The 25321-nt window shown below is 48.6% G+C and overlaps 10 protein-coding genes across 10 annotated transcripts; 6 read left to right on the top strand and 4 right to left on the bottom strand.

Annotated features, from left to right (window-relative positions):
- Nucleotides 1–515: 515 nt before the first annotated feature.
- N7478_001569 (uncharacterized protein) lies at nt 516–1279 on the bottom strand (the record flags this gene model as incomplete). Its single annotated transcript, XM_056917784.1, has 4 exons — nt 516–566; nt 682–883; nt 1033–1076; nt 1139–1279. The coding sequence occupies 4 exons, from the start codon at nt 1277–1279 to the stop codon at nt 516–518; spliced, it is 438 nt and encodes a 145-aa protein (XP_056783395.1).
- An 801-nt stretch (nt 1280–2080) lies between these two features.
- Nucleotides 2081–3781, top strand: erf2 (palmitoyltransferase ERF2; the record flags this gene model as incomplete). The annotated part of the gene is made up of 1 exon (XM_056917783.1): nt 2081–3781. One exon carries the CDS (start codon nt 2081–2083, stop codon nt 3779–3781), a length of 1701 nt encoding a protein of 566 aa, XP_056783394.1.
- A 928-nt stretch (nt 3782–4709) lies between these two features.
- Nucleotides 4710–7233, top strand: N7478_001567 (putative histone-lysine N-methyltransferase (Ash1); the record flags this gene model as incomplete). Its single annotated transcript, XM_056917782.1, has 2 exons — nt 4710–6206; nt 6262–7233. 2 exons carry the CDS (start codon nt 4710–4712, stop codon nt 7231–7233), a joined length of 2469 nt encoding a protein of 822 aa, XP_056783393.1.
- Nucleotides 7234–8384: 1151 nt separating this feature from the next.
- On the bottom strand, nt 8385–10782 carry N7478_001566 (uncharacterized protein; the record flags this gene model as incomplete). The annotated part of the gene is made up of 2 exons (XM_056917781.1): nt 8385–10634; nt 10771–10782. The coding sequence occupies 2 exons, from the start codon at nt 10780–10782 to the stop codon at nt 8385–8387; spliced, it is 2262 nt and encodes a 753-aa protein (XP_056783392.1).
- Nucleotides 10783–11344: 562 nt separating this feature from the next.
- On the bottom strand, nt 11345–12024 carry N7478_001565 (LYR motif-containing protein; the record flags this gene model as incomplete). Its single annotated transcript, XM_056917780.1, has 5 exons — nt 11345–11354; nt 11411–11460; nt 11521–11583; nt 11735–11899; nt 11974–12024. The coding sequence occupies 5 exons, from the start codon at nt 12022–12024 to the stop codon at nt 11345–11347; spliced, it is 339 nt and encodes a 112-aa protein (XP_056783391.1).
- A 545-nt stretch (nt 12025–12569) lies between these two features.
- On the top strand, nt 12570–13441 carry N7478_001564 (uncharacterized protein; the record flags this gene model as incomplete). The annotated part of the gene is made up of 3 exons (XM_056917779.1): nt 12570–12761; nt 12821–12918; nt 12979–13441. The coding sequence occupies 3 exons, from the start codon at nt 12570–12572 to the stop codon at nt 13439–13441; spliced, it is 753 nt and encodes a 250-aa protein (XP_056783390.1).
- A 1902-nt stretch (nt 13442–15343) lies between these two features.
- N7478_001563 (uncharacterized protein) lies at nt 15344–17998 on the top strand (the record flags this gene model as incomplete). The annotated part of the gene is made up of 2 exons (XM_056917778.1): nt 15344–16808; nt 16872–17998. The coding sequence occupies 2 exons, from the start codon at nt 15344–15346 to the stop codon at nt 17996–17998; spliced, it is 2592 nt and encodes an 863-aa protein (XP_056783389.1).
- A 1214-nt stretch (nt 17999–19212) lies between these two features.
- On the top strand, nt 19213–21398 carry sC (sulfate adenylyltransferase; the record flags this gene model as incomplete). The annotated part of the gene is made up of 5 exons (XM_056917777.1): nt 19213–19381; nt 19610–19637; nt 19708–19890; nt 19990–20135; nt 20200–21398. 5 exons carry the CDS (start codon nt 19213–19215, stop codon nt 21396–21398), a joined length of 1725 nt encoding a protein of 574 aa, XP_056783388.1.
- A 348-nt stretch (nt 21399–21746) lies between these two features.
- Nucleotides 21747–23510, top strand: N7478_001561 (uncharacterized protein; the record flags this gene model as incomplete). The annotated part of the gene is made up of 1 exon (XM_056917776.1): nt 21747–23510. The coding sequence occupies one exon, from the start codon at nt 21747–21749 to the stop codon at nt 23508–23510; it is 1764 nt and encodes a 587-aa protein (XP_056783387.1).
- Nucleotides 23511–24102: 592 nt separating this feature from the next.
- Nucleotides 24103–24882, bottom strand: N7478_001560 (YoaK family protein; the record flags this gene model as incomplete). The annotated part of the gene is made up of 1 exon (XM_056917775.1): nt 24103–24882. One exon carries the CDS (start codon nt 24880–24882, stop codon nt 24103–24105), a length of 780 nt encoding a protein of 259 aa, XP_056783386.1.
- Nucleotides 24883–25321: the final 439 nt, after the last annotated feature.

Below are 25321 nucleotides of genomic sequence, written 5' to 3'. Positions count from 1 at the left end.
TTTGTTTGAAGCTATCCGTGGGCCCGAGGAAACACCTGGCTGTATGTAAACCCATGTTAAGGCTCCCAAGGCTATAGTATAAGTATCGTTGGGACAGTGGCCACTCAGATATACCATCAAGAACACCTCATGCTAGTCCAGTAGTGAAGACTTTCCAAAGAAAGCAAATTTCGGTTGCAGCGTCGGATGTCGATATCATGGGCCATCTATTGGCCAATACCGTTTGTGCTTCCTACCTTTATATACATAGGAGTACATAGGGGGATGATAAGATAGAAAGCCAGCAAACATCGATCTCACTATGAATATACTCGAGAGTTATTTGAGAGCAATTCGCAATTGACTTTCTTTATCTGAACATGAAATACTATGCACAAATATCTCTAAGGCCGGAAACAAGTTCAGGCCCACTCCGCATCCCCATTTCTCTTCACCATCTTCTTAGTATACAGCAGATAACCGTGAAACGGCTGTTCGCCCTAGTAATTCCCTTCAATTGGTTCCGATCTAGCGATCTAATAGTCCCACTCTTCCTTGCCGTACTTGTTGAACTTCTCGTGAAGATCCTATCGAATGTCAGTCACGCTATTTTGAAAATGTGGCGGATAACAAAAGTTGAGATAGTGGCGATGAACGAGAGGGGGCTATCAAAGGCACAGCCTGGTTAGATGAGTTGCATACCTCGGGCAAGGTGACATTGGGGACAATGACAGTGTTCAAAGCGCTGGGTGCAGCACGGAGGGGCTGGTTCTTGTCTCCGTGAGGGTGGTACTGATACTTGTAGATCTTGCCATCCTCGGAGGCAGCATGCCATGGCATGGCGCTCTCGCCGATGCGGACGTTGCTTTCGGAGGTGACGGAGGTAGGCTTAGAGCCAAAGTACCTAGACAATCACAAATACCCAGATCAGCCAATTTTATTGATAAAGTCATTTCTCTTCGTGGTTCTGTGTGTTGGTTGAATGGTGGCGTCTCCACGTAGAATGACCCATGGCTGCTCTTATATCGACATCGGGGAGACGGGAGTACTCACCATCCAGCGATCAGGAAAGCTCCGGACATGACACCGAGAAGAACCTATAGGCACGCGAGTTAGACTAGGGGCCGTGAGATAGTCAATGGAAATTAAGTATCCGTACATATAGCTCGGGGTCACGCTTAGGAGCCTTGTCAAGGCTGGCCTCCTCGACCTTAGAGGACATAAAGCGACGCGGGGGGGCGCGGAAGATAGGCTGGCGGGCAAAAGCCCGGCGAGAAGCCATAGCAGCAATTGATGACATACTGACAGCAAGTTGTTCGTCGACGAGTAATTCAAGGAGGACTGCGGCCGGGACGGTGCGAGAGAATCATGGAACATCAAATGATGGTGCCACATCACGTGATTTGGTGACAGATGAGTCAGCGCGGGAGTTGACCTCATTGACCTGTGGGATTTGTTACCTTCGGGGCTCAATTGATCTGGCTTGCGCTCCCTCAACTAGATCTACTGGTCTCACTGTTGTGTTCGCATTCCTCAGTGTGGTCAAGGCTAGTCCAAAAAATCTTATCTCTACTGGATCACTGGGATTCATAGGTATGTGTGGCTGTTGTTGCTTACTACTCTTCCTCCAAATCAGGGGCATATATGCGAATCTCCTATTTGTCCCCGGATTTGTGAGACGCGTGGTGGTTGCAATGGGGTCCTTCTCGGTTTTGTCAGAATCATATAGCTAACGCAGGTCTAGCACTTTTAGATTCCCTTTTCCTTGCAGTCGCTCTTTAATTTTTACTTTTTCTTCAGCTGTCACCTCATTCCTCCCCAGGATTCGTTACAAGCTTCCCAAAATTTTGCTCTCGGAATCGCCAAAGTTCGCTAGCGCTGTCTATTCGTTTGCAGACTGTCACCTGACCAAGTACTGTCAAGGCAAATATGCAAGCAGACGCGACATTCTAGCTGAAATCAACCGCACTCTTTCTTGATAATTTAGAGAATGGAGAGCGCATCAGATCGCCTCGAAACAACCGAATATTCGGGAGAACATCATGTATTGGGAATTCCACGCCCTCCGTCGGTCGGGGGAATATCATCTCGGGTGACAGACATGGCATCTGAGGATGGAGAGCAATCGTCCTTTCCATCCCCGCGCCCGCCTCTTCAATCGCAGCGGCCGTCCGTATCTCGACGTGGTCCACCACCCACAAGAAACTCTGTAACGAGTAGACCAGGCAGTTCTGGTAGCCGCTTGAGTAGGACACATATTCCTTCTCTCACGGCGCAGGCATTTTTTCGTCCCATGAGCTCACAACGTCTGCAAGCCCACCGGGGAGGCCGGCCGATGACCAAGGGAACCATTTCCTCAACCGAGGAATGGGGGGATCAAATGAGTCAGAATCGAAGGAGCTTGATCTCAAACAGCACAAACCCCCAGGGCTCTCTTCCCCCAGCTGATATGGAGGCCCCTCCCTCGCGAGGTACAGACTTCACAGACCCCATTATTCCAGATCGGAACACATCCAATGCTAGCCCAACGGGAAATACGACAGTCCGAAGTCTCGGGGAAAGTGTCCGGCTTTTACGGGACCGAGATCAAACTGACAAAAAAAGGCCTGAGTATTTGAATCTGAATGTAAATTACAGCGTACACAACCCGCATGATGCACCGCCCCCCAAATCGCCGCTCTCGTTTCTTTCATACCAGCATAAAGGATCCGCACATAATGGTAATGATCCCCGGGGTCATGAACGGCTTTCTTCTGCAGGCTCCTCTCCTGGACCTACCGACATCAAAAAGCAAACATTTCAAAGGGCTAGCCTAGGAAAGAACTATGAATATTTTATTGGCAACACCTTTTTCTGTGGTGGGGGTCGACTCCAGAATTCGAGAGATAAGCCTATCAATATTCTCACTGGGCTGCTAGTGCTTGTTCCATCAGCCTTGTTTTTTGGGTTCTCAGCTCCTTGGATTTGGCACAATATCTCTCCTGTCATCCCCATCTTGTTCGCATATGTGTTCTATGTTTGCTTCTCGTCATTCGTGCATGCCTCTGTCGTTGACCCCGGTATCATGCCTCGAAATGTGCATCCTATGCCTCCGACGAGAAATTCGGACGACCCTTTGGTACTTGGACCGCCCACAAATGACTGGGTCATGGTCAAGCTTGCGACTTCTGAGTCAGCGGCCATGGACGTTCCCGTCAAGTATTGCAAGACATGCAACATTTGGCGCCCGCCTCGTTGCTACCACTGTCGTGTTTGTGATAACTGCGTGGAAACCCTAGATCACCACTGTGTCTGGCTCAACAATTGTGTTGGACGTCGCAACTATCGCTACTTTTTTGCTTTTGTGAGCTGGGGTACCTTGCTAGGGCTTTTTCTACTCGGTGCCAGTCTAGCACATATTTTGGTTTACATGTCGCGTGAGAATATTTCTTTCGGCGCATCGATTTCGAAGTGTCGTGTCCCTTTTGCTATGTTCATTTATGGTGCCGTTGCAACCCCATATCCATTGTCACTATGGATCTATCACTTGTTCTTGGTTGGCCGAGGAGAGACCACCCGAGAGTACCTCAACTCCCACAAGTTTGCCAAGGCAGATCGTCACCGACCTTTCACCCAGGGCAATGCTTTCCGCAACTGGATTTCAGTTCTGGGACGACCTCGCCCCCCTACTTACATGCAGTTCAAGCGCCCCTATCAAGAAGCTGATCAGCGCTATGCCATGCAAAAACGCAAGTATCTAGTTCACCGTGATGTCGAGTCTCAGGCGGGGATTGAAATGCAAGAAGTCGGTCCCAATGAATAGATACCGTCATTAGCGAAAAGCGACGTCTGCGTCCATCTCTCCATCTGTTATGACCCGTCAAGATGATATGAAGCTTTTTTTCTTTCTTGGTCTTATGCCATCTTCTCCTGGGAAATGGTATTTCCCCGATCTATAGTTTTTTTTTTCTTATATTGTTTTTTAATTGTCATATTCATACCCTTGTGCTAATTTCCTATTTGTTCATGTCAGCCTGGCGAGGCATTCTCATGTTATTAACACTCCCTTTCATCTTTTCATTCTTCTTCGGCTTCTCCTTCATTATTCTCATTTTTTGGTTGTTTACTTCTTCCTCTTATCCTCCCTTCGATCCTGATTGATCGTCAGATACTGACTTCGTGTCTTGGGTCTTCGACCCCCCATTCTCTTTCCTTCTCACCTTCTCACCTTCTCTACACTTTTCTTCCAGAGTTCCATTTTGAAAGTTCCTATATCCAACTGGGGGAGAAAGTAGACATCATATCTACCATATGACCAAATAAATCTATGTGTACTCTAATACAATACAATTTGAACCTGCTAAACACCATCCATCAAGTATAGACGCATATACATAGTAGGCTTTTTTTCCCTGCGGAGAAAAGGAGACGTGAAGCGAGTGTTTAAGAATTTGGACATTCCGATCCGCATTATACTATATCATTTCCCCTCCTTTGAATTTTTTATTTACCTCCCCCCTTGATTAGATTCTCGGTGAATTCACCCGCAAACTGGGTGGTGTTGATGTTGCACGCGTCAGACACCCACTTCGCCCTAAATTGATAAGAGGCGCGCGGGTGCTGATCCTCCCCAACCTTTCTACGCCCCTGATACCCCCGACCTGACTATCCTTTCGCCGTCCCCCACACCAAGACAGTCTTCACGCGCAGGTGCAATCTCTCTTTTCCGACTTGCAGATCCCCTGCGCAATATGACGCGTCGGACCTCTCGTCTACTTGCCCCCGGCACTCCCGGGCTGGTTGATGTCTATGCTGCACAGGACACTATTGATGACACCATGAGTCTAGGTGTACCGGAACAACTACTGACGCCAGATGCCAGTCGCTCCGAGACTTCAAGCACCAGTGAAATCGCGTCGACCGAAGACCAGCCTGCTTCCCGGCGTAGGTCAACACGAGTGGTTCGCGCATCGATGCGAGCCACCGAGGCACTCGAAAACACCCCTTTAAAGAAAGATCAGGCCACTACTTCGACAAGTCAGGCTTATGTCGACAATCTCGTCAAGTCAAAGCGCTCGCGTTCCGGCCTCAGGCATAGTATTGCGGTGATGGAGTCGTCGTTGTCAGACGAATCGCCCCTCCCAGCAATTGGTACGGAAATGGAAGATCAACCAAGGGCCCCCGATACGCCTACCTCCAAATCTTCCCAGGACGCGCAGGTGGATGACATGCAGGAGAGTGTACAGAATCGCCTGGAAAAGACATCAACTAAAGAAGATACATTGGCCCTGACGGCACTTCAGAATGCCTCACGCCAATCTCTACGACGGTCAAATCGTGTCAGTATCTTGAGCAAAGCATCATATCTTTTGGACCGGGCCACTAGTGTTCTAGGTAAACGCACAAGAGATATGAGCGTTAAGGAGGAACGGATTAGTCGTCGTGCTAGTCTTCGACCTCGAAATATTGCGCCTGTCAAACAAGCCGAGCCGCTCCCGAATCCACCGAAGACTGCGCCCGAAAAACGACGCGTTTCCGAAAGCGACCTCCTAAAGCTCAAATCAAAAGAAGTCTCGCCTTCTGAGGAGCCCGCCCCTCAGTCCATTCCAAGGCCTAGGCCTAAGCCGAAAATGTGGTTGAACCATGGCCTTTATAGTGGGCAAGAAGGAAGCGACTCTCCCCCAAAGCAGCGCAAAAGCAAGAATTCAGGCAAGACTAGCTCTGATGTTAGACAGCGGCTCCATCTTCCTATGCCCATCTTTGCTGGAGCTCGACTCGTCAAGAACGGGAGGGACTACGTCTTGCCGTTCGACATATTCTCTCCACTTCCATCAGGCCAGCCGAAGCCCGATGAGTGGCGTAAGACTAATAAGAATGTTTTCGTGGGTGATGCCGCTGGCGAATGGAAGGCAAATAAGAAACTGGAACTGTCGACTTGTATGTGTGAGAGAGAAACCGGTTGTGATGAGAATTGCCAGAATCGTTACATGTTCTACGAATGCGACAGTGGCAACTGCTCACTTGGATCAGAATGTGGTAACCGAAATTTCAGCGAACTGAAGATTCGAACAAAAGCAGGCGGAAAATACAATATTGGCGTTGAGGTTATCAAGACTGTAGACCGAGGCTACGGTGTACGGAGTAATCGCTCCTTTGAACCCAATCAGATTATTGTGGAATATACCGGGGAAATCATCACGCAGTTCGAGTGTGAAAGAAGGATGAGGAACGTGTATAAGAATAACGAGGTATGTAGTTCGCGGTGTGGGGTTGTCTTATGCCAATGACTGACCACTTTCTCAGTGCTACTATCTGATGTACTTCGACCAAAACATGATTATCGACGCTACACGCGGCTCCATTGCTCGTTTCGTCAACCACTCTTGCCAGCCAAATTGCCGGATGGAAAAATGGACGGTTGCTGGGAAGCCACGAATGGCTCTATTCGCTGGAGATCGAGGAGTCATGACTGGAGAGGAGTTGAGTTATGACTACAATTTTGAGTGGGTTCACCTAGGTGATGCATTTCAAGAAAGGAAGAAATTGACTGATGTTTTTGATAGCCCTTATTCCAACAAGAATGTCCAGGAATGTCGCTGTGGCGCAGCAAACTGTCGTGGTATTCTTGGTCCCCGGCCAAAAGATAGAGACCAGCGTGCCAAACCGGAGGCAGCTGACAGCACCAAGAAGCCTCTGAAAAGCACCGGTACAAAACGGAAACGCACCACAACGGCCGGAACTGCGTCTGTTCAAGCGAAGAAGCGCAAGCTACTTACACCGAAATCCGTCAAGGCTGGCATCAAGAAAGCCGCAACCAAAGTCTCAATTGCACGTAGCAAAACACCAACCACAAAGAAAAGTAATACTGTGGCTACTTCAACAGTAAATGGTCAGAGAGGGGCGAAAAGCACGGCGAAGAAAAACGTCAAATTGCCCACTGTCAAGGCAGCTTCGAGGGTGAAAGCGGCCGTTCAACGAAAGACAGGTCCAACCAAGACAACCTCCAACGTTGCCAAAGGCTCCAAGTCTACGAAAAAAGAGAAAGCTCTCATCGCTAAGCCCAATACCAAGGGTAAATCAAACAATAAAGAGGCAGGTTCCGGTAAACCTTCCACCGGAAGCAGGCCATCCAAAAGTTCTGCTAAAGCAAATACTTCTGCTGCAAAGGCAAAACGGAGCCCAGTCAAAACTGCTACAAAAGCTCAAGGCCTGGGTAACACCGTCAAAAAGGTCGTTCGTCGTGTCGTTCGCCCCGTCAAGACAACCGAAAAGTAAACAGCGCAGCCATATCTGAACAGACGAGAAGCCAGCCTTGCTTTCTGCATCTTTTGTCTGATCCTGTTGTCCCCCTTTTCTTTTCGTTTCGCCAAATCAATTTGGCTGATCTGCGCTATATGCTCAGAATATCCTTGTACTCACGTTTCCAGCTGCATTTGCTTCCCCCTTTGTCCGTTTAGCTTTGTTACTGTTAAAACGAGAGAGGCCCATGCAGAACTCTCCCGCGGGGGTTTCTTTCTACCGGAGCCTCATGTTGTCTTCTTGATATTAGTTTTCCACGCTTGCATGGTATTCCAATGCCCTTATTGACGGGTTAATGACACCCTCAAACGGCGTTTTGTACGATTTTTATTTCTTTCTTTGGAGCCCTTGATGTGCAACTGGGGCTGAGAACACAATTTTGTTCAATTGACCTTCTCTCCTATTCAGTATATCTATTTCCCTCTTAGTCATTTCTAGTCTTTTGATCTGCCACATCGTCATGAATGGAGTTTTGTTAGTAGACTAACTACTAGAAGTTGAACAGCCCTGAGTGGGTGATTGGCGAGGTAGTGCAGGCGTAGTAGTTGGTAGTATATATGTACATATTTATGTTTAATTGATTTGTTCATCTCGATCGAGTGGTACTATATAAATATCTCATGCTATTTCCAGGGTTTGGTTCAAGCCATAATTGATCTAGACACCTACTGTGTGCGCTTTCTGCACATAGATTCAAAACTTGAAGATATGTATGTACCTCCAATAAAATCTTACATCCATCCGTGCCCAGGTGGATACGTACTAAATACCCACCCAGGTAATCACTGGCACATGTGCAGCGCTGGCAGTCCTGAGGATAGCGGACATCTAGAGCTACATACTATGAGTAAGATGCATAGATGTCAACCTCCAAGACGCACGACCTTGAACATTTACATGAGCAGATGAACTTGTCCGAAATGACCCAACAGGACCTTGGTACTAGTTCTAATATATTACAAAAACATCGGATAAAGCTGTGAGCCCAAACCCCGCTCGAACCCGTACGAGCCGGCGTACATACATCGTAAATTAGTTGCCTCCTTGCGGAGAGACCGCATCCGTGAAAACATGGGGAGCCCTAACTAACTCATCATATATTTATCCATGTTGATCCACCAAAAATATTATGCAGGCTCTGAAGCTGGACCAGAAGCTGGCTCGGTAATATCATTCGTCTCCTTCGTCTCCTCTTGGGACACAGACACAGATTCATCACTAACAGAGACTTGTGTATTAACCACATGTTCAGATGGGGCAGGGGTTGGTGAGTTGGGCTGAATTGGATCGGGAATAGGTGTTGAATTTCTCTCCTCGAGGATCAGTTCCCGAGTCGCAGGTGGATCGGAGGATTCGGAGGTATCAATGGCTGGCGAAGGTTCCATGGAGATTAACGATGGAAGTAAAGGAGGTGTTTTGGAATGTATGGCAGTAATAGGCTCATTCGACTGAGATCCTTCATTGAGTCCTGAAACTTCAATGGGTTCTTTTGATTGTAGATCTTCTTTTGGCTCTTCTTTTGACTCTTCTTTTGGCTCTTCTTTTGGCTCTTCTTTTGGCTCTGGAGCCGTTTGATCCTTCTCTAGTATGGCGGAAGTCCCTCCTATGTCTTTGCCAGCCTCTGATGCTAAAGTGTTTTCTATTTGAGGCTCATTTGAAGCTGGATGTGTAGTTTCATTCACAGTCAACTCTGGCTCCAGACCTCTTATTTCCGGATGGACAGAGTGACCTTCTTCGGCGCGCATCGCATGATCAGCGGAGGCCGAGCCTAGTGAATCTCCGCCAGTGGATTCAATTTCTTGCTTGGCCTCAAGTGTTGGAATATCAGCCGTTTCTTGAATTGGCTCTGCCGCCGGAGCCTCTAGATTGCTTGATTCGGTAGACTTATGGGGCTTGTGGGTTCGAGGCTGTTCTTCAAGCACATCACCAGTCCCCAATTCAGATGGAATTTCGGGCTTTATGGATTCATCGAGTAGCTCCTGTGATCCAAAATTGTCGGGAACCTGTTTATTTGAATCACTGTCATGCTCAGTGGAAGGATGTGCCATTTTGACTGTCTCCGTAATAGATATAGACGTTGGGGGATCATTGGGGTCGAGTTTGTTCTGGGAATCATTAATCTGTGTCACTGGCGTGCTGGACGGGTCTGATGCCACTCCCAGCCTAGTCACAGAGGGGTTCACTGGGACTGGAGGTTGTTGCTCAAAAGTGACGTCTGTCATTTCGATGTCGTTTGTCTCGGTCGTACTGGCGGCGGCAGGATGGTCTGCGGACTCGGTAATATATGGAGCCTGTGGGGTTTCTGGAGTTTTCGCATCCATAATGGACTCGTCTGCCTCATCACTATCTTCGCCGTCCTCGCCATCCTCGCCATCCTCGCCATCCTCGCCGTCCTCGCCGTCCTCGCCATCTTCATCATCCTCTTGACCCGACTGGTCAATCGGCATCTGCAAAGCTACCTGACCTTCTGTGGGGCCACCAGTGTGAACGTTTGTATCGGTAGAAACGCCATGGACAGTAGCAGCATCTGCTCCTTCTCCTGGTGCGAACATAACCTTCTTCTTCCTGCCTTTTCCGATGCCTTTGCCCTTGCGTTTGGGTGGAGGTGGCCGCCGTTTAGGTGGGGTCATTACAGAAGCCGAACCAGCTTCTGCAATTACAACACCCTCCGAATTGACAATCCCGACGCCTTCTACGACGGTCCCCGGGGCTGGCATCTCAGAATTAATGGACACATCACTCTGTCCAGCAATAGCCTGAACATCTCCAGTGATTTCTCCCTCAATACGATGGCCTTCGGGTACCCATGCTTCGTATATGGATATTTTGCCTGTCGTTGTATCTGTTTTCTGAAACTTGGTGCGGCGCATTGGACCAGGTCCAGAGCCTGAGCCATCCACCGTCGCTGTACCTCCGTAAAGTGACGGCAAGCCAGATCTTCGTTTGGCCAAGAACTCCACATCCGCAGGCTCCAGCTGTTTCGGGAGAGTAGACCATTTCCGACTTACGAAGCTCCGTTCTGCTGCATGAGTGCCTGTAGCTCCGTCGTCGCCTTCTCCCGCTTCCTTTTCATCTTTGTCGGATGTGCGGATATTCTGATGGATGTAAATACAGCCTGCGCGGGCGGCCCTCAAGAGAGCACGGCTACCAGCACCTAGAAGTTGGCTATCCCGTGGCATGGCCAGTTCCGGAAGTCTCCCAGTGCCACCGGGGCCCTGCACGACAAACTCGGAGTCTTCAGTCTTGGGGGCCTGGGAATGCGTATGTGGTTGGCGCGACCAGCGTCGAACAGGCAATCCTTCGAAGACATCATGGTCGATTTGACCGGTTCGCGTGCGACTGCTATCGAACTGACGCCCAGAACGCGATGACCGGAACTGCAAGAGTTGTTAGCATGAGACGACTTGTTTCAATTTAATGTCTGACTGAGAGTGAAATATAGACATGTTCCGCGAAACTTTCAGGCCTATCAAGATAAGAGAAAGAGTTCATAGGGTTGCCACGAAGACTCACAGTCGATGGCATGATAGTTAACTAGCCTTGGGGCTTCGATCACCACTCGCAAGAATCGCGAATTTGCCTGCGGAAATACCGGGTCGATGGTAATAGGGGTAGCAAAAACAATACCAGGGATATTGAAAAGCGGGAGATGTATCAATGGCAGTTAACCAGAATGTCGTGGGAGCGTTAGAAGACAGGAGGGTATCACGGTCGCGCATGCGAACTGATGATCTCGCGGTTTGCGGGTAAGGAGTAATATCACGTGATTTACCATGAGCCAGCGTGTTGGACGGAGGAATTGATCGGAATATAAATATCAAGACCTATATAAATAATTACTCCAGGGCTAGATAGTACCGAGTGGAAAGTGCAATGGCAGTCGATAGGAGAGTGGTGATTTTTTATGCGTTGGTTGGAATTAATAGGCTCATCCTCCTCAACAGCGCTTGTACTATATAATACAGAAGGGATAGTAGTAGCATTTGAAGTGGACGAGGTATCCATTCATAGCCTTGTTCTCTTTCAATCAATCTCGAATCCTGTCTCATTCAACTCGCCGTGGGTTCATCCAATTGAACCTCAAGACTTAATCCCAACTGCAAACAGTCAATATCAATGTGGCATCACGTTCATGGCATGATGGAAGACATACCCCGTGTCTTTCTGACGAACAATATCTCCCTGTTCACCACTCTGCTTACCCTGTAAAGAAGCCTTCATTTAGCCGAGTAGGAGACTTGGGGCTTAATTGGAGGTGCCTACTGTTTTCTGACCCTCCACGACCAACTTATCCAGCTGATAGAACTGGCTGATAATTGTTTGCCTCTGCCGCCCTTGTCAGTTTGGTTCTTCCTTTAAGGTTTGGTCTGCTGTTGTGGTTTGAAGCTGGCCTAGATGACTCAATGCATCAAACCACAAATGCCATTTTTCTGAGCAGTTCGTCATTATTTCACTCCAAAATCATTCATCGACTAACCTTTAACAAGCGCAAATCCTGCAGGCCACTTTGGATCAATTCCTGGATCCGGCGTTCTTCTGACTCCTTCTGACCCTCGCGGAACGAGTCACGCGTCTTGCGGCGGGCGTATTCACGGAAGTTGTAATTGGAGAATTGAGAGGATTGCCTCAGTAAGGATCGGAACTGGTGAAAAGGGAATACCAAGATTAGTGGACATGGACCATGATTTAGGCATGTTAAAGGCAGAGATGACTTACCAAAGAACGGACCTGAAAGGCGGTACTGCTATGCGCTGTTGCAACAGACATGACGATATGTTGTGCTGTGGGAGTGGGATAGAAATGCGATCTTCGACCTTGTTGTCTTGTCCCAAAGCGGCACTGGAGATATACTCAAGATATAATCAAGGATTACAGACGGGCAATAAGATTGTCCGTGCCGTTGAATATGTCACAAAGATAAGTTGTATTGCCGTAGGTAGTTGCCCAAGCACATAAGACGACCTTTGATCGAGGTGGTTGTGCACAGGATCGAGCACTTATTCTAGGCCGGAGGTAATCAGATTAAATAACCGAATGGACTCCGAATAGCTTCAGATCGAGGGTTGATAGCAGATGACGGATGCGATCAACGACAGAGTAAGTGGAGGACCGGAGAGATGACAGCTTGGACAAGGCACAGAGCGGAGAGCGGGAAATTCTTTAGCGTTCGGAGTCGCCAATGACGGAGTTACCGGGGCCGAGCTCTTCCACTCCGTGATTATTTGTCTCCTGCTCCCCGACAACACTTCTTGCACCACCACCGCCATCGTTCTTTAGTTGATCTATTGAATTACTCAACAAAGAACTTGAAAATGTCTCAAATATCCACCCCACATGCTTCGCGACCAGGATCGGAGGCGCTTGACATTGAGATGAAGTCCGCGGAGATGAAAAGGCCTTCATCGGAGTTGCGCCAGTCTTTGGATACTCTACTTGAACAATACTTATACCTGCTGGATCGACAGCAAGAATTGCAGTCGGGATTATCCCAACAGTTGGCCTCGGTAGGATTCTGATCTTGTGATAAATGATGATCTAGTCCACTGCTAAGACACCCTATTAGGGATTTCTCTCCCTTGCCCATGCAAACTACACCTGCCCCCCCGGCCGACGATACGGCGCCGACTACTACGATGATAGAATGAAGGCAACACGAAAAATGTAGGTATCCCTGAGTGTAGCCACTTGTTTCGCTCGCCTATTGACTTTTGGTATGGTTAGTTCGGTTCAGACTCGACCAAAAAAGGCCCATGCCGAGACAACGAAATTGGAAGACAAAGCCGTCTGTACTCAATTAAAGGACAATGATTACTGGCTGGCCATGGATTATACTCCTCACAGCAATACAGAGCAACGGCGCAACTCGGACTCTGGATCGCCAGAGCCGCGGGACTCTAACATCGAAGATGCTTCTCAACCCCTTACTTCAGCCCTAGATGAGAATGAGGCGCCGGTCCATATTATTGACGGTGCAAATACCCCTCGAAAGGAAACTACAACCCCAAGGTTTCAATCTGATAACCCCATCCATTGGTATGGTATCTTGGTGCCATCATCGTTGCGCAGCGCTCAAAATGCTTTCACCGACGGCATTCAGGGTCATGTACCCCAATTAGCGGCCATAACCATGAAAATGCGTGCTTTAGAACAACAGATTACCCACCTGCAGACTGAACTGGCTTGAGGATTGCGTGAAGCATTCTATGTGAACCCTTTCAAGATTGATCCGATAGGTATATTGAAGATAGGATGAAACTTGGTCGAGAAAGACCTTGAAATGATCGAGCCCAGTCGTTGTAGACAGACCAGTGGAAATTGCATACTAATAAATAGAAGAACATCTGCGGGCACCATCTTTGCCAGGTGGGTCGCTATCTTGGTTCCAATTCGCCTCTATTCCATGATTGTATCAACCTCAACCTTCCAAGGCTGTAGACTAGACACATGGATCTATCACTTGGTGACTTCTCCCACGGATTTTAAGAGTTGAGTATGCAAGAACCTCCATACGGAGGCATTGTGATTTTAGTCCCGAGTACTGATCATAAAAGTCTATTCTCCCATAGCTTTCTAGTTCCAGGTCTTCTGTATGCGGTTAGCTTGTTTCATCTGGTGTTCCAACGTTTCCTCTATTTCCGATGGCTTCAGGTGTCTTCTTCTTCTCAACACCATCCATAAAGCCCGGGTTATGGAGGTTTTCTTCGTCGAGGGCCATCTCTATTTGTGAACCATTCTTCCTTGTCGCGTAATTACCAATTTACCAATTCACAGGTTATGAAGTATCATTGTTTCTTGAATTCTTGTACGACTCGGGTCTAAGCGAACCCCCCCCCCCATCAATGTGAGACGTAGCGTCGGAGACTAACGCTTGGAGCGCAACCCCCCCACTGGGCCCAGTCCCGTCCAGGGTCATTCGTACGCTCCACATCCTCCGTCCATGCGTACACTGACTTTGCTTTGTGCATATTGGAATTTTGCATTTTGCATTCTGTACTCCGTAGCATGACCTGATTCACCTGGAACAAGATCTTCTGGTAGAACGACAGAAGGGCCATTTAATGATCAGGAAGGAGATCGTTCCTGACTCTGTGATATCTACCACGCTGAATCCAACGGGATTGAGGCTTGTTGTTAGTGGATTAGTGTAATCTATTAAATTAAACAAATTTGATTGATTCAATGTGTTCAAAATTAAATCTCTTGGTATGTGGTCTCCACTATCACCCATCAGACTAGCCTTGTCTTTCCCCCTGCCATTTTTTCTATTGTTTAATCTAAATCAACCAGGTTTGAGGCTGGTGGCTTGAACTTGTGTCAGATACTTACTTAGGCCCTCCGTGCCGAGTAGTCTCTCTGGTGCCGCTCTGTTCTCCTCAGTCGGTCTCCTTTTTCTTCTTTTCTTTCTTTGTTCGCAACTCATTTGAGAGCTGGTGACTCTTCCGTTCGTTTTGTGCTGCGTAGGTCAAATCCGCGTTGGCTCTACTCCAGTTCTAGTTCTATGTTCGGGCTAACAAGAATTCTCAACTCCAGGTTTTGCGCTGTACTTTTCTTCTTCCTTTTGGATCGGCAGGTTTGATACTTGCGATCGCAGTCTTTCGTTAAATTTGTCTTTCTCCAACACCTAGGTAAGCTCTTACGCCAGGTAGCTTGATGGTGCTTTATGGATTCTAACCTTGACCCCCCACTGAAACAGGGAGCATTGAATGCCCCGTCCTTTCTTTCTTAATTTTATATTCTATAGCAGCGCGGAACTGCTACTCTATCGACCGTCCCAGAGTCTTACAGTCACTGTTGATCTGCCATCTTGCTGGTGGTGGCACTATTCATTCATCTCTCGTTTCATCAACATCCATACATTCCGCATCTTTCCTGTCAACCGTCTTGCTTGATTCGGGTATTGTGCCAACAACTTCACTATACTCATTTGCTCGGTTTTTCTTTTTAGTATCATTCTTTTTTGCAGATCTGCAAGAGAGATTTGGCTTAATTAGGTTATTTGGTGATCTCATCGTGACCCTTGAACGCTGAGATTCTTGCGACATATCCGCAATACGGAGCCACATTGTCCGATTTTGACCAAAAGCCAATGTCTTTACCGGGTCAGGCCAATTCTGGGCCAAGTACCGGCCCCTCTGCCTCGGGACCAGATAGGAAAGGGTCCGTCAAGAGAGCACGTCAGTTGCTGGAAGCAGGAGTCCGACCAACGCAAGAAAAACCTCAAGCTTTGAGACAGCCACCAATGCCGCCAGCAGCTCGAAATATTGCTCATCAAACACAATGGCCGTTGCCAGAATCAGGTCTGCAGCCTCGACCTCTAAACCCCCACCAGCCACGTTTCATGACTCCCAGTGGCCCCCCGCCACTCAGGCCCCCACGGCCAAGTGAGGTTCCGTCGCAGATCCCTTCGCCGTCAGTATACTCAGTACGAAGTGGCGAGAGTCCCGAGCCTAGCTTCTCAGTGAATTATCCAAACCCTTATCCATACCCTACACCATCAGTACGGTCATTCTCACACCCCAACCCACGTCACCAACAGCAACAGTTCCAGCCGTCAACCAACAATGGTGCGATTAGCCCAAGCAGTACAATTGACATAAGCTCGCGCATATCAGTTGGAACAGATGAATTATTTAGAAATTCGACCCACTCCGCTTTTTCGAATCTCCCGATGCCCCCAGTCCCGCCTTCAGAGCCGCCGCCTCCAGTGCAATCACGGCGGCAGGGGGCGGGGTTGCACATACCTCCAAACGCGCGTCGAAGTCGAGCCCGGAAATCATCTGTGTCTCCTATCCCAGAAGAGATTCCGAACCCTCGTCAAACCCTTGGTTCATACGCTTCTAGTCGGGTTATCCCATCTAGTTGGGGATCTGGACCTGCTGAATCCGAGATCCTAGGTGCATATCTAGATGATGGCTCGAGTGACGACGAGGAAGATGAATTAAAGCATGACGGGTCCAAAGATGAGGCAAATCTCGTGCGTAGTGCTAGTGTTGGCAAGAGGCATAAGCCAACAATGCGCACCATCATGAGATCTAACCCCAATTCAGAGGTTTCTGTTCCGGATTTACCGGCTTCTCCAGTCTCACAGCAAAGGGAGCTAGACCACAATAGAACTGCAGGGTTGACTATCCCCACAACAGTAGCAGCAGCTGGAGGTACAGCTATGGCCCAGAATGATCGACTCATGAGGATCCGAACCCCTAGCCCTGTATGCCGTGGATCTATCTCGTCACTATCGGGAGAGTCATATGTGGATCCGGAAAAGCCCCGTTTCGCGAAATATGAAGAGCAAAATACGTATCGGGGTGCTTTGGAAAAGGAGCTTGAGGATTTGCCAAGGGCTGCACCGACCATGAGTGACAAGAGACCCAATGGACGTAAGCCACCTCGCCTGGACTTGGAAGCTGTCCGGGGCGCGGAAGCTCGAGGTAGTCTTTCAAGCTTAACGGATTTGATCCGACGTGCGACGAAGCTTGCATCAAACCTAGATCGTGGGAGAACATCTAGCCGAGCTGACCTTGCAGGTGCAGGTGCCGACTTTAGAGAACAAGGTGAGTGAAGAACAAGGGTAATAACCATTTGAATGTGTCTAGCATGAGGCTGATGAGCTTTAGGAAATCGAGGGCGAACCTCTGGATCCCTTTCCGATATTCTTGCTTCATTTCCAAACCCTAGTGTTTTGACACCAGACACCCGCAGCTCGTGGCCTGTGTTTTTCGGCCGTTCTCATCTTCGCAATGTTGAGCCTCTTGCCTCTCATGATGATATACCTGAGGACCCAGCCCCCCGGCGGAAGTGCTGCGGAATGCCTAGACGATGGTTTATTCTTCTCTGTATCTTGATCTTCATTATTGTTATCCTCGCTGTTCTTCTCCCAGTATTTCTAGTTGCTGTACCACGTGAGAATGCAAGCCAATCCTGCTCCCACACGACGCCGTGTCATAACGGTGGGGTCAGTGTTTCAGGTGGCACAGAATGCTCATGTGTTTGTGCAGAGGGTTATATGGGCTCCCAGTGCAGCTTGTCGGGGGACAGTAGTTGCGTGACTGCTGAAGTGAACAATGGCAGCATCAACAAGAACACGACGATGGGTAGCTCCATACCCACTTTGTTAGATCGGTCTCAGCAAAAATTTGGGATTGACCTTGACGGTGTGACGATCATGGCACTTTTCAGCATGAACAACGTCTCCTGTCGAACTGAAAATGCGCTCGTGTCTTTCAGTGAGATTAGCCAGAGTGGTGATACCGGTACCGCTCGTCGTTCTACCGAATTCCCCGGACAAGGTGAACTCGGCGCCCCCATCAAGAACAGAGAAACTCCAATGATTCCCCGTCCATCACGGTCTATTGAGATCGCCCCTTCTTCCAACGTGATAAGAGAACGGTCTTTGGCTACGTCCAATGGCATCTACTATGACAGTGCATCAACCACTTCCAGTGCTCGAGTATCGTCGACGAACGATGACACCAGTGCAACGAGTACTATTGCAACTGCCACGACTACGAAGACTGGAGTGACATCCACGTCAGCCTCTGTTCCATCCGAAGTTATAAATTTCTCCCGTGTGGCCGTTCTGTACATTCTGGAGAAGACGGGATCGTTCAATTCGGCCCAGGAATCTGAGACGCAGATCCAAACATACTTGATTGACTCGTATAACTCAGCGGCCCATCCTGCTGTGAAAGTGCTTGAATGGTATGAGTTGGATTTTGAAAATAAGACCATTTCGACAGGATGAAGGGAGAGGATAGGATGATAGAACTTGGAGTATTGGTTTGTATATATGTAAATATGTTAGATACCACATTTCTTTTTCCTTGTTCTTTTTTTTTGCTTTCCTACATCAATTGATAACTTATACGTTGCATTTTGTCATCTTTCTCTCTTTCCTGCTTCTGGAACTTTTCAACCCCAAGACCCCTTAGACCCTTCTTTACCTTCAAGGCGGTAAGCCCCACCTGGATGACGTAATTAAACATCACGTGACCGCCAAGACCATTCGCAATCACGACATTTCTGGCGGAGGTGACGTGCTGGTCACGTGGAGAAGAGCCGTGTCAGCCCTGGCTAAACTTAACCGGGACAAGGGAATATCAAACTCGGAGGATCTTCAGACTGCAAGGCAACTGGGAGGGAGCGGGAATACCGTACAAAGTACAGCGAGGTCACCGGAAAGGAGACCACGAGGCATTGTCGCCCGGAGTAAATGCCGCCCCCTGAAAATCAGAGGGGAAAGGGCCACCTGAAGATCCCCGCTGTAAACGAGTACGGAGTCCGCGGCGGTACAACGTGTCAAGTAACACCTTCGTGGGGCTCATTAGCAGACACAGATGGAACCTGGGAAGGAACCTACAGTCCTTATTTAAGGGTCTTGGGGTTCAATTGTACATATATGGATGTAACCAAGGTAGAGAATCGAAATGGAGAATATCATTTCTTAAAAAGGTTCCGAATCTTTAATTGCACTGGGGGGGGGGGGGGGGGTTGTATTGGAAGGCTGTGATCCTGAAACTCCGAGGGGGCAGAAAAAAAAGGGGGCATATACATCTCATGACCCCAAAACAGTAAAAAAGGAAAGATAAATTCGAAACAATCTGGTGTTTGCAAAGTGTATACGCGGCTGTTCTTGTTGACCTTGTTCTTCGTGTTCTGGGTTAAAGCGGAGCCAAGACTCTTAGTTCGATCCACAGTTGACGACTGTCCAGGCCATGATTGTCGCAGACGTACGACGACTGGGAAGCTTGGTACCATCAAATTGTGCAAATGTGAAATTGTGTTAAATTGGGGATTTTTTTCCCTTTTCTTCTTACTTCGGCCCCCCTCCGTCTCCTGCTTCTTTTCCCTTCTTCCTTCCATCTCGTCTGTATATTACTTGGGCCAATCCCTTGAATTCAAACAAAAAGTTCTTTTCTTCTTCTTCTTTCCCTTCTAATTGCCATCTACCCACACAATATGGCCAACGCTCCCCATGGTGGTGTCCTCAAGGACCTGATCGCCCGCGATGCTCCCCGTCAGGACCAGCTCATTGCTGAAGCTGAGACCCTCCCCGCTGTCGTGCTCACCGAGCGTCAGCTGTGTGATTTGGAGCTGATTATGAACGGCGGTTTCTCTCCTCTGGAGGGTGAGTGAACTCCCCCCCACCCTCTTCCCGGCTCAAACATCTATTTTGAGGATCATTTTGATCTCAAATCATTCTTGACGATGGTTTTGAGGCCATGATGAGTGAAATTGATTTTCTCTCATATTGATCTATTCTATTCTATTCCATCCTGTTTTCTGCTCTCGAGTGGGCCGTGGAGGGGAGCATTGCATAAGAGGGGTATGCTAATATGGATCTCACCGCCTCTAGGATTCATGAACCAGACCGACTATAACGGGTATGTCAAAAAAGACTGCACGGACATAATCACTCCAAACCAAAATCGATTACTGATCGATTATTTCTAGTGTTTGTGAGGACTGCCGTCTTGCTGATGGCAATGTCTTCTCCATGCCTATTACCCTCGATGTTAGCAAGCAGGTGATCGACGAGAACAAGCTCCAGTCTGGTGCTCGGATCACTCTGCGTGACTTCCGTGATGACCGCAACTTGGCCATTCTGACCATTGATGACATCTACCAGCCCGATAAGTGAGTATGGCCCAATAGCATTGCACAGAAACTTCAATATGGCAGGGTCCATATTTCTCGGGGTCCGTTTGGCTAACGTCTATTTCTTCCTGATTTCAGGACTAAGGAGGGTAAGCTGGTCTTCGGTGGTGACCCTGAGCACCCGGCCATCAAGTACCTGAACGAGACCGCTCAAGAGTTCTATATCGGTGGCAAGATTGAAGCTGTCAACAAGCTGAACCACTATGATTATGCCGCTCTGCGCTGTAAGCCCCCTCGCTGAAAAATCGTCGTATGGAATCCGCGCACTAGCTAACCATATACATTCAGATACTCCTGCCGAACTCCGCGTTCACTTCGACAAGCTGGGCTGGTCCCGTGTCGTTGCTTTCCAGACCCGTAATCCCATGCATCGCGCTCACCGTGAGCTGACTGTTCGTGCCGCTCGCTCGCGCCAGGCCAACGTCTTAATCCACCCTGTTGTCGGTCTGACCAAGCCCGGTGACATTGATCACTTTACCCGTGTCCGTGCCTACGAGGCCCTCCTGCCCCGCTACCCCAACGGTATGGCCGTCCTGGGTCTTCTCGGCCTGGCTATGCGTATGGGTGGTCCCCGCGAGGCCATCTGGCACGCTATCATCCGTAAGAACCATGGTGCCACCCACTTCATTGTCGGCCGCGACCATGCCGGTCCTGGTTCCAACTCCAAGGGCGAGGACTTCTACGGGCCTTACGATGCCCAACATGCCGTCGAGAAGTACAAGGACGAGCTGGGTATTGAGGTTGTTGAGTTCCAGATGGTCACCTACCTGCCTGATACCGATGAGTACCGTCCCGTCGATCAGGTTCCCCAGGGTGTCAAGACTCTGAACATCTCCGGTACTGAGCTTCGCCGCCGCCTGCGCTCTGGTGCTCATATCCCCGAGTGGTTCTCTTACCCCGAGGTGGTCAAGATCCTCCGCGAGTCCAACCCCCCTCGCGCCAGCCAAGGTTTCACTATCTTCCTGACTGGTTACATGAACTCTGGCAAGGATGCCATTGCTCGTGCTCTGCAAGTCACTTTGAACCAGCAGGGTGGACGCTCCGTTTCCTTGTTGTTGGGTGACACTGTCCGCCACGAGCTGTCGGCTGAGCTTGGCTTCACTGCCGAGGATCGCCACACTAACATCCAGCGTATTGCCTTCGTTGCATCTGAGCTGACTCGCGCTGGCGCCGCTGTCATCGCTGCCCCGATCGCTCCTTACGAGCGCTCTCGCAAGTATGCCAAGGATACCGTTTCCCAGGCCGGTTCCTTCTTCCTGGTTCACGTCGATACACCCCTTGAGCACTGCGAAAAGACCGACAAGCGTGGCATTTACGCTCGTGCTCGTCGTGGTGAAATCAAGGGCTTCACTGGTGTTGATGATCCTTATGAGGCTCCCACCAACGCTAACCTCACTGTCGACACCTCCAAGCAGACTGTCCGCAGTATCGTGCATGAGATTATTCTCATGCTGGAGACTGAGGGCTACTTTGAACGCTCGCAGTAAGCTTCTTGTATACTGAGAAATTTTTGCTGTTTGTTTTATGATTGGGTCTGCATCCCTAGATATATGTTGTTTTTGAATTACGATTATTATTCGATTCCCCTGAGATAGACCTGACAATTGATTGATATTTCTTGTCCATGCCGTATGTTCATCATTTTGTATTTGAACTATGTAGAGGACCTCCCAAATAGCCCAAATGCCCAGTTCTTGATCCTGACCGCCCGTTAGATAACGTCATGTGATGATACGCACACCGTACAAACAGTGCAAACAATCTATCATTGAAAGCTTTCATCGCGGTCAGCCGCATCTACGTAATTTCATTCGTTTGGCACACAAGAACCGATCATGATGCCGCCACGAGCTGTCATCGGTCGAATACCGAATCAGATTCGACCGGTGCGTAATCTGCCGGCCAGCAGCCCATATGTCGTCCACCTTCGGCCCTTTACGCACCGCACACGTCTTCTTCTTTCTCCTCCACCAGGCCGGCCTCAACTGCCATTCCTGTCACCATTAGCACCATCCCGGCCTCTTCCCCCATTATCCAATCACCTGCGCCAGCATTTTGGACGATTAATATCTACCGAAAGTCGAGAAGGCTACAAACGCCGCGTATCTCGTGGCGTCAAGCTTGGCCTCTCCTTTAGCGCCATCCTCGTGTTCTTCTCCATGATTCAGTTGGGTGTCTACCAAGAGGATATCGAGCACCAATGGCCCACTCCTCCCGAATGGACCTGGAAAAGTCGTTGGTGTTTGCGCTCCGCACAGGCACTGCAAAACCCCGAGTACATTGGCAAATTAATGACCAATTGGCCTATGGTTGCCGGGTACATGGAGGAATTACTAGAGCGACTAGAGAACGTTGAAGGAGAAGGCAAGGGTATTATGGAACAAGACGATGGCGGCTTTCTTGTTGAAGGGCTTGGACGTACAGGCCTGGATATCTCAGCAAAGAGTGAACCCTGGCGACGTGGTTACTTCCAGGCTCTTATGGGAGCTGCCAAAGCAGCCGAAAACCTTGATGGATGGTTGACTGATCGAAAACAGAAGATCTCTGCCCCTGCGGAGTATGTCGTTGGGCCATCAAACCCTAGACCCAAGCCCATGCCTGCTAAGCAAACAAAAGTCCCTCGAGAAGAAGACTGTGAGCTTGCGTCACCAGCCCCAGAGACATTCTACATGAAAGTTATTACGACAAAGGGATTTGATACGCGACAAAAGCTTGATGCTGCTCTTGCATATGCCGACTGGCTTGATTACAAGGGATTGAAGGAAACAGCCGGTGACATGTACTCATGGGCAATGGATATTGCAGCACACGGATATGGAGGTGATCCAAAGAGAATCGTGGATGTCAAGACAGGTGTACTTAAGACCGATGTACCCGAGCTACCATCCGAAAATCTCATCCGTGTCAGCACTGCACTCGCTGTTCATAATGCTCGCCGGGGGAACCTTCCCACTGCACTGGCAATTTTCACATCAGTGCTGAAGGCTCGTCGCAACCTACCTCCTTCGGCAGACTCCTCATACTCATCTTTTGGTCCACCTCCAACAAAAAACTCTTCGAATGACCCATTTTCTGCCCTCTTCAAAACTCTCCAGACCGTTCTCATCCCGGTTGAATACCCCCCTCCACCTTTGTCAGGAGACTTGCCGCCGACACGAACACCAAGTTCGGCATGCGACGAAGCGGGTCTCATGACGTACATTGGCGAAATAATTTATGCCTCTTCATCTCACGATCAAGGCCTTGGCTGGACAAGAGATGCTGTCGAAATTGCCGAGTCAACGGTATTGAATTTAAACTCAGAAGAGAAGACTGCCCGCGCGCAATGTGCGCAATGTCTGAAGGTCGGGTTAGCGAACTGGAAGGTAATGGTCTCCTCGCTTGTTAAAACGGCGCAAGAGGAAGAACAAGAGAGTCTTAAACAGTCTCAGAATTCCTGGTATGGTGGCGAAAAACGAGCTAAAGGTAAAGCCGAGGTATATAGAAGGTGGAAAGCTGAGGAAGCCATTCTTGAGGACCGAATTCGGAGGATATCCCCACTCCTTGAAGCGGAATATGGCTTGGACATGCCGTCTTTGAATGGCCCTTTGTTTGCATGATCCCATTATCCTGTCGGGGAATCTCTCAAGCTCAACAGGTTGTATATTATGAATCCCGTGCATCTTTCATTTTCCAAGGTCCACTCTTCTTATACATATGTACATATTTATTACCTATTATCACACAGAGATTTATCACGAATGATATTGTTGATTCCCTCTTGTATGATAAAGTACACAAGGTACTGGACGATTATGTACCTGGAACCCCACATGATATACTAGGTAGCCCGCCATATAACTAGATCCGCTCAATTCCCCTCTAACTTTCTGATTACTACAAGGTCATATTTTTGTATTTAAAAAAGAACCGCATGGCTTATAAATACATGTCTAGATAGCCCGAGGAGCATGCTATCGTTCGATAAATTCAAATATCTCCTGTATTATTAGCGGAGAGTATCAATTGTTAGCAAATTTGGAAAGACAATAGGAAGCTCCAGGTCGGCTCGTAGTCCACATGTGCAGTGTTCTTGAGTTCTAAGCCATTGACAATATAATCATTTCAATACTGGACGTCTTGGGATATTAATTGGGCGCCCAAGAGCAACTGATGCTTATTTACAGATAAATGCTGTCTTTATAAACTCCGTCAAACCTTCAGATTTTCCGTAGAGTCGGCGTGGGAATCCAATGGATCGACAGCTCGATTGAAGAAAAATGCCATGCTGACCAATGCCTTGCCCAATGCACACAGCAAGATAGGAAATTTGGAATTAACCTCTCGTTGTGCAAAAGCCCCAACAAAACAGCCAGCACTGAGCATGAAGATGAAGGCAACTCTGCGATTACGAAGCCTATTCTTCAGCTTGCCCAAGTCTGGATCTACAACGATATCCACGAAGGCTGCCGTAGCCATCGCCGTTGTAATTTCAGTGATCTTCAAGGATCGGCTCATAGCAACCTGTCCACCAGATGAAAATGCCAACAAGGCGATCACCGCCATCGCAGCGGGACCATCACGTCTGACGGGCCACAAGTGTTGAATAATCAGAGCACAAAAGACTAGCAGTGTTTGAATGAGATTGCTAATCAAGAGCCAGATTCGTCGCCGTACGCCAACATAATTGCCAATTTGGCCCATCACAAAGCCCCCGGCAACGAAGAGACTGAGACTGATGCCAATATTAGAGAAGCTGTATGCGTTTCGTGTGAGGCCTGCAACACCGATGGCTAGGAAGAGTGTGTTTCCCGTTTGGTTTGACGCAAAACAGGAATAATCAGGCCAAGCGGCCGCGTCTTGGATTCCTGTTGCGAAAGATAACAATAGCAACTCGCATTCTAATAATAGATCCTCGCGAATATCTTCCATGAAGTATTTCTGCAGGCGGGATCTCTGACCATTGTTGGATTTGAGGAGGGATAGTGTCATGTTGGAGTATGTTCCTTTGGCGAGAACGTTAGCCAAAGAGTAATCAAGATTTTATCCTGTAATTAGAAGATTAGGAGTCAATGCTCACTATGATAGGGGTTTATAATTAGTGATCCACGATGGGAGTCTTTTTTCTTTTCTTTTTTTGTGAGTGGTTGGTTCAATCGACGTACTCAGGCTGTTTGCGGAAGCGTCGCCGAGGCTGATGCCAAAGAGATGCCGGGCATCATTCCACATTCAAGGTGTGCGTCCAGGCTATATATACAGATCCCCAAAAAAAACACTCTTATTTGAGGAGGTGGGCATCTGGGTGTTTTTCCTTGTCTTGTGAACGCCCGACATTCCAAGCTGACGTACATGTTCGATGCGCGAAGGGGATGTGGAATTCCATGATTTATGATAGAAGTCGAGATCGACCACGAGGGTGGATCGAGCCAAG

The sequence above is a fragment of the Penicillium angulare genome (assembly GCF_028827245.1).
Source record: "Penicillium angulare strain IBT 27051 chromosome Unknown utg000002l_segment0_segment0, whole genome shotgun sequence".
In the NCBI taxonomy this organism is placed as follows: Eukaryota; Fungi; Ascomycota; class Eurotiomycetes; order Eurotiales; family Aspergillaceae; genus Penicillium; species Penicillium angulare.
Note: the sequence above shows the minus strand (reverse complement) of the source record. Positions and strands in the feature narration are given on the sequence as shown.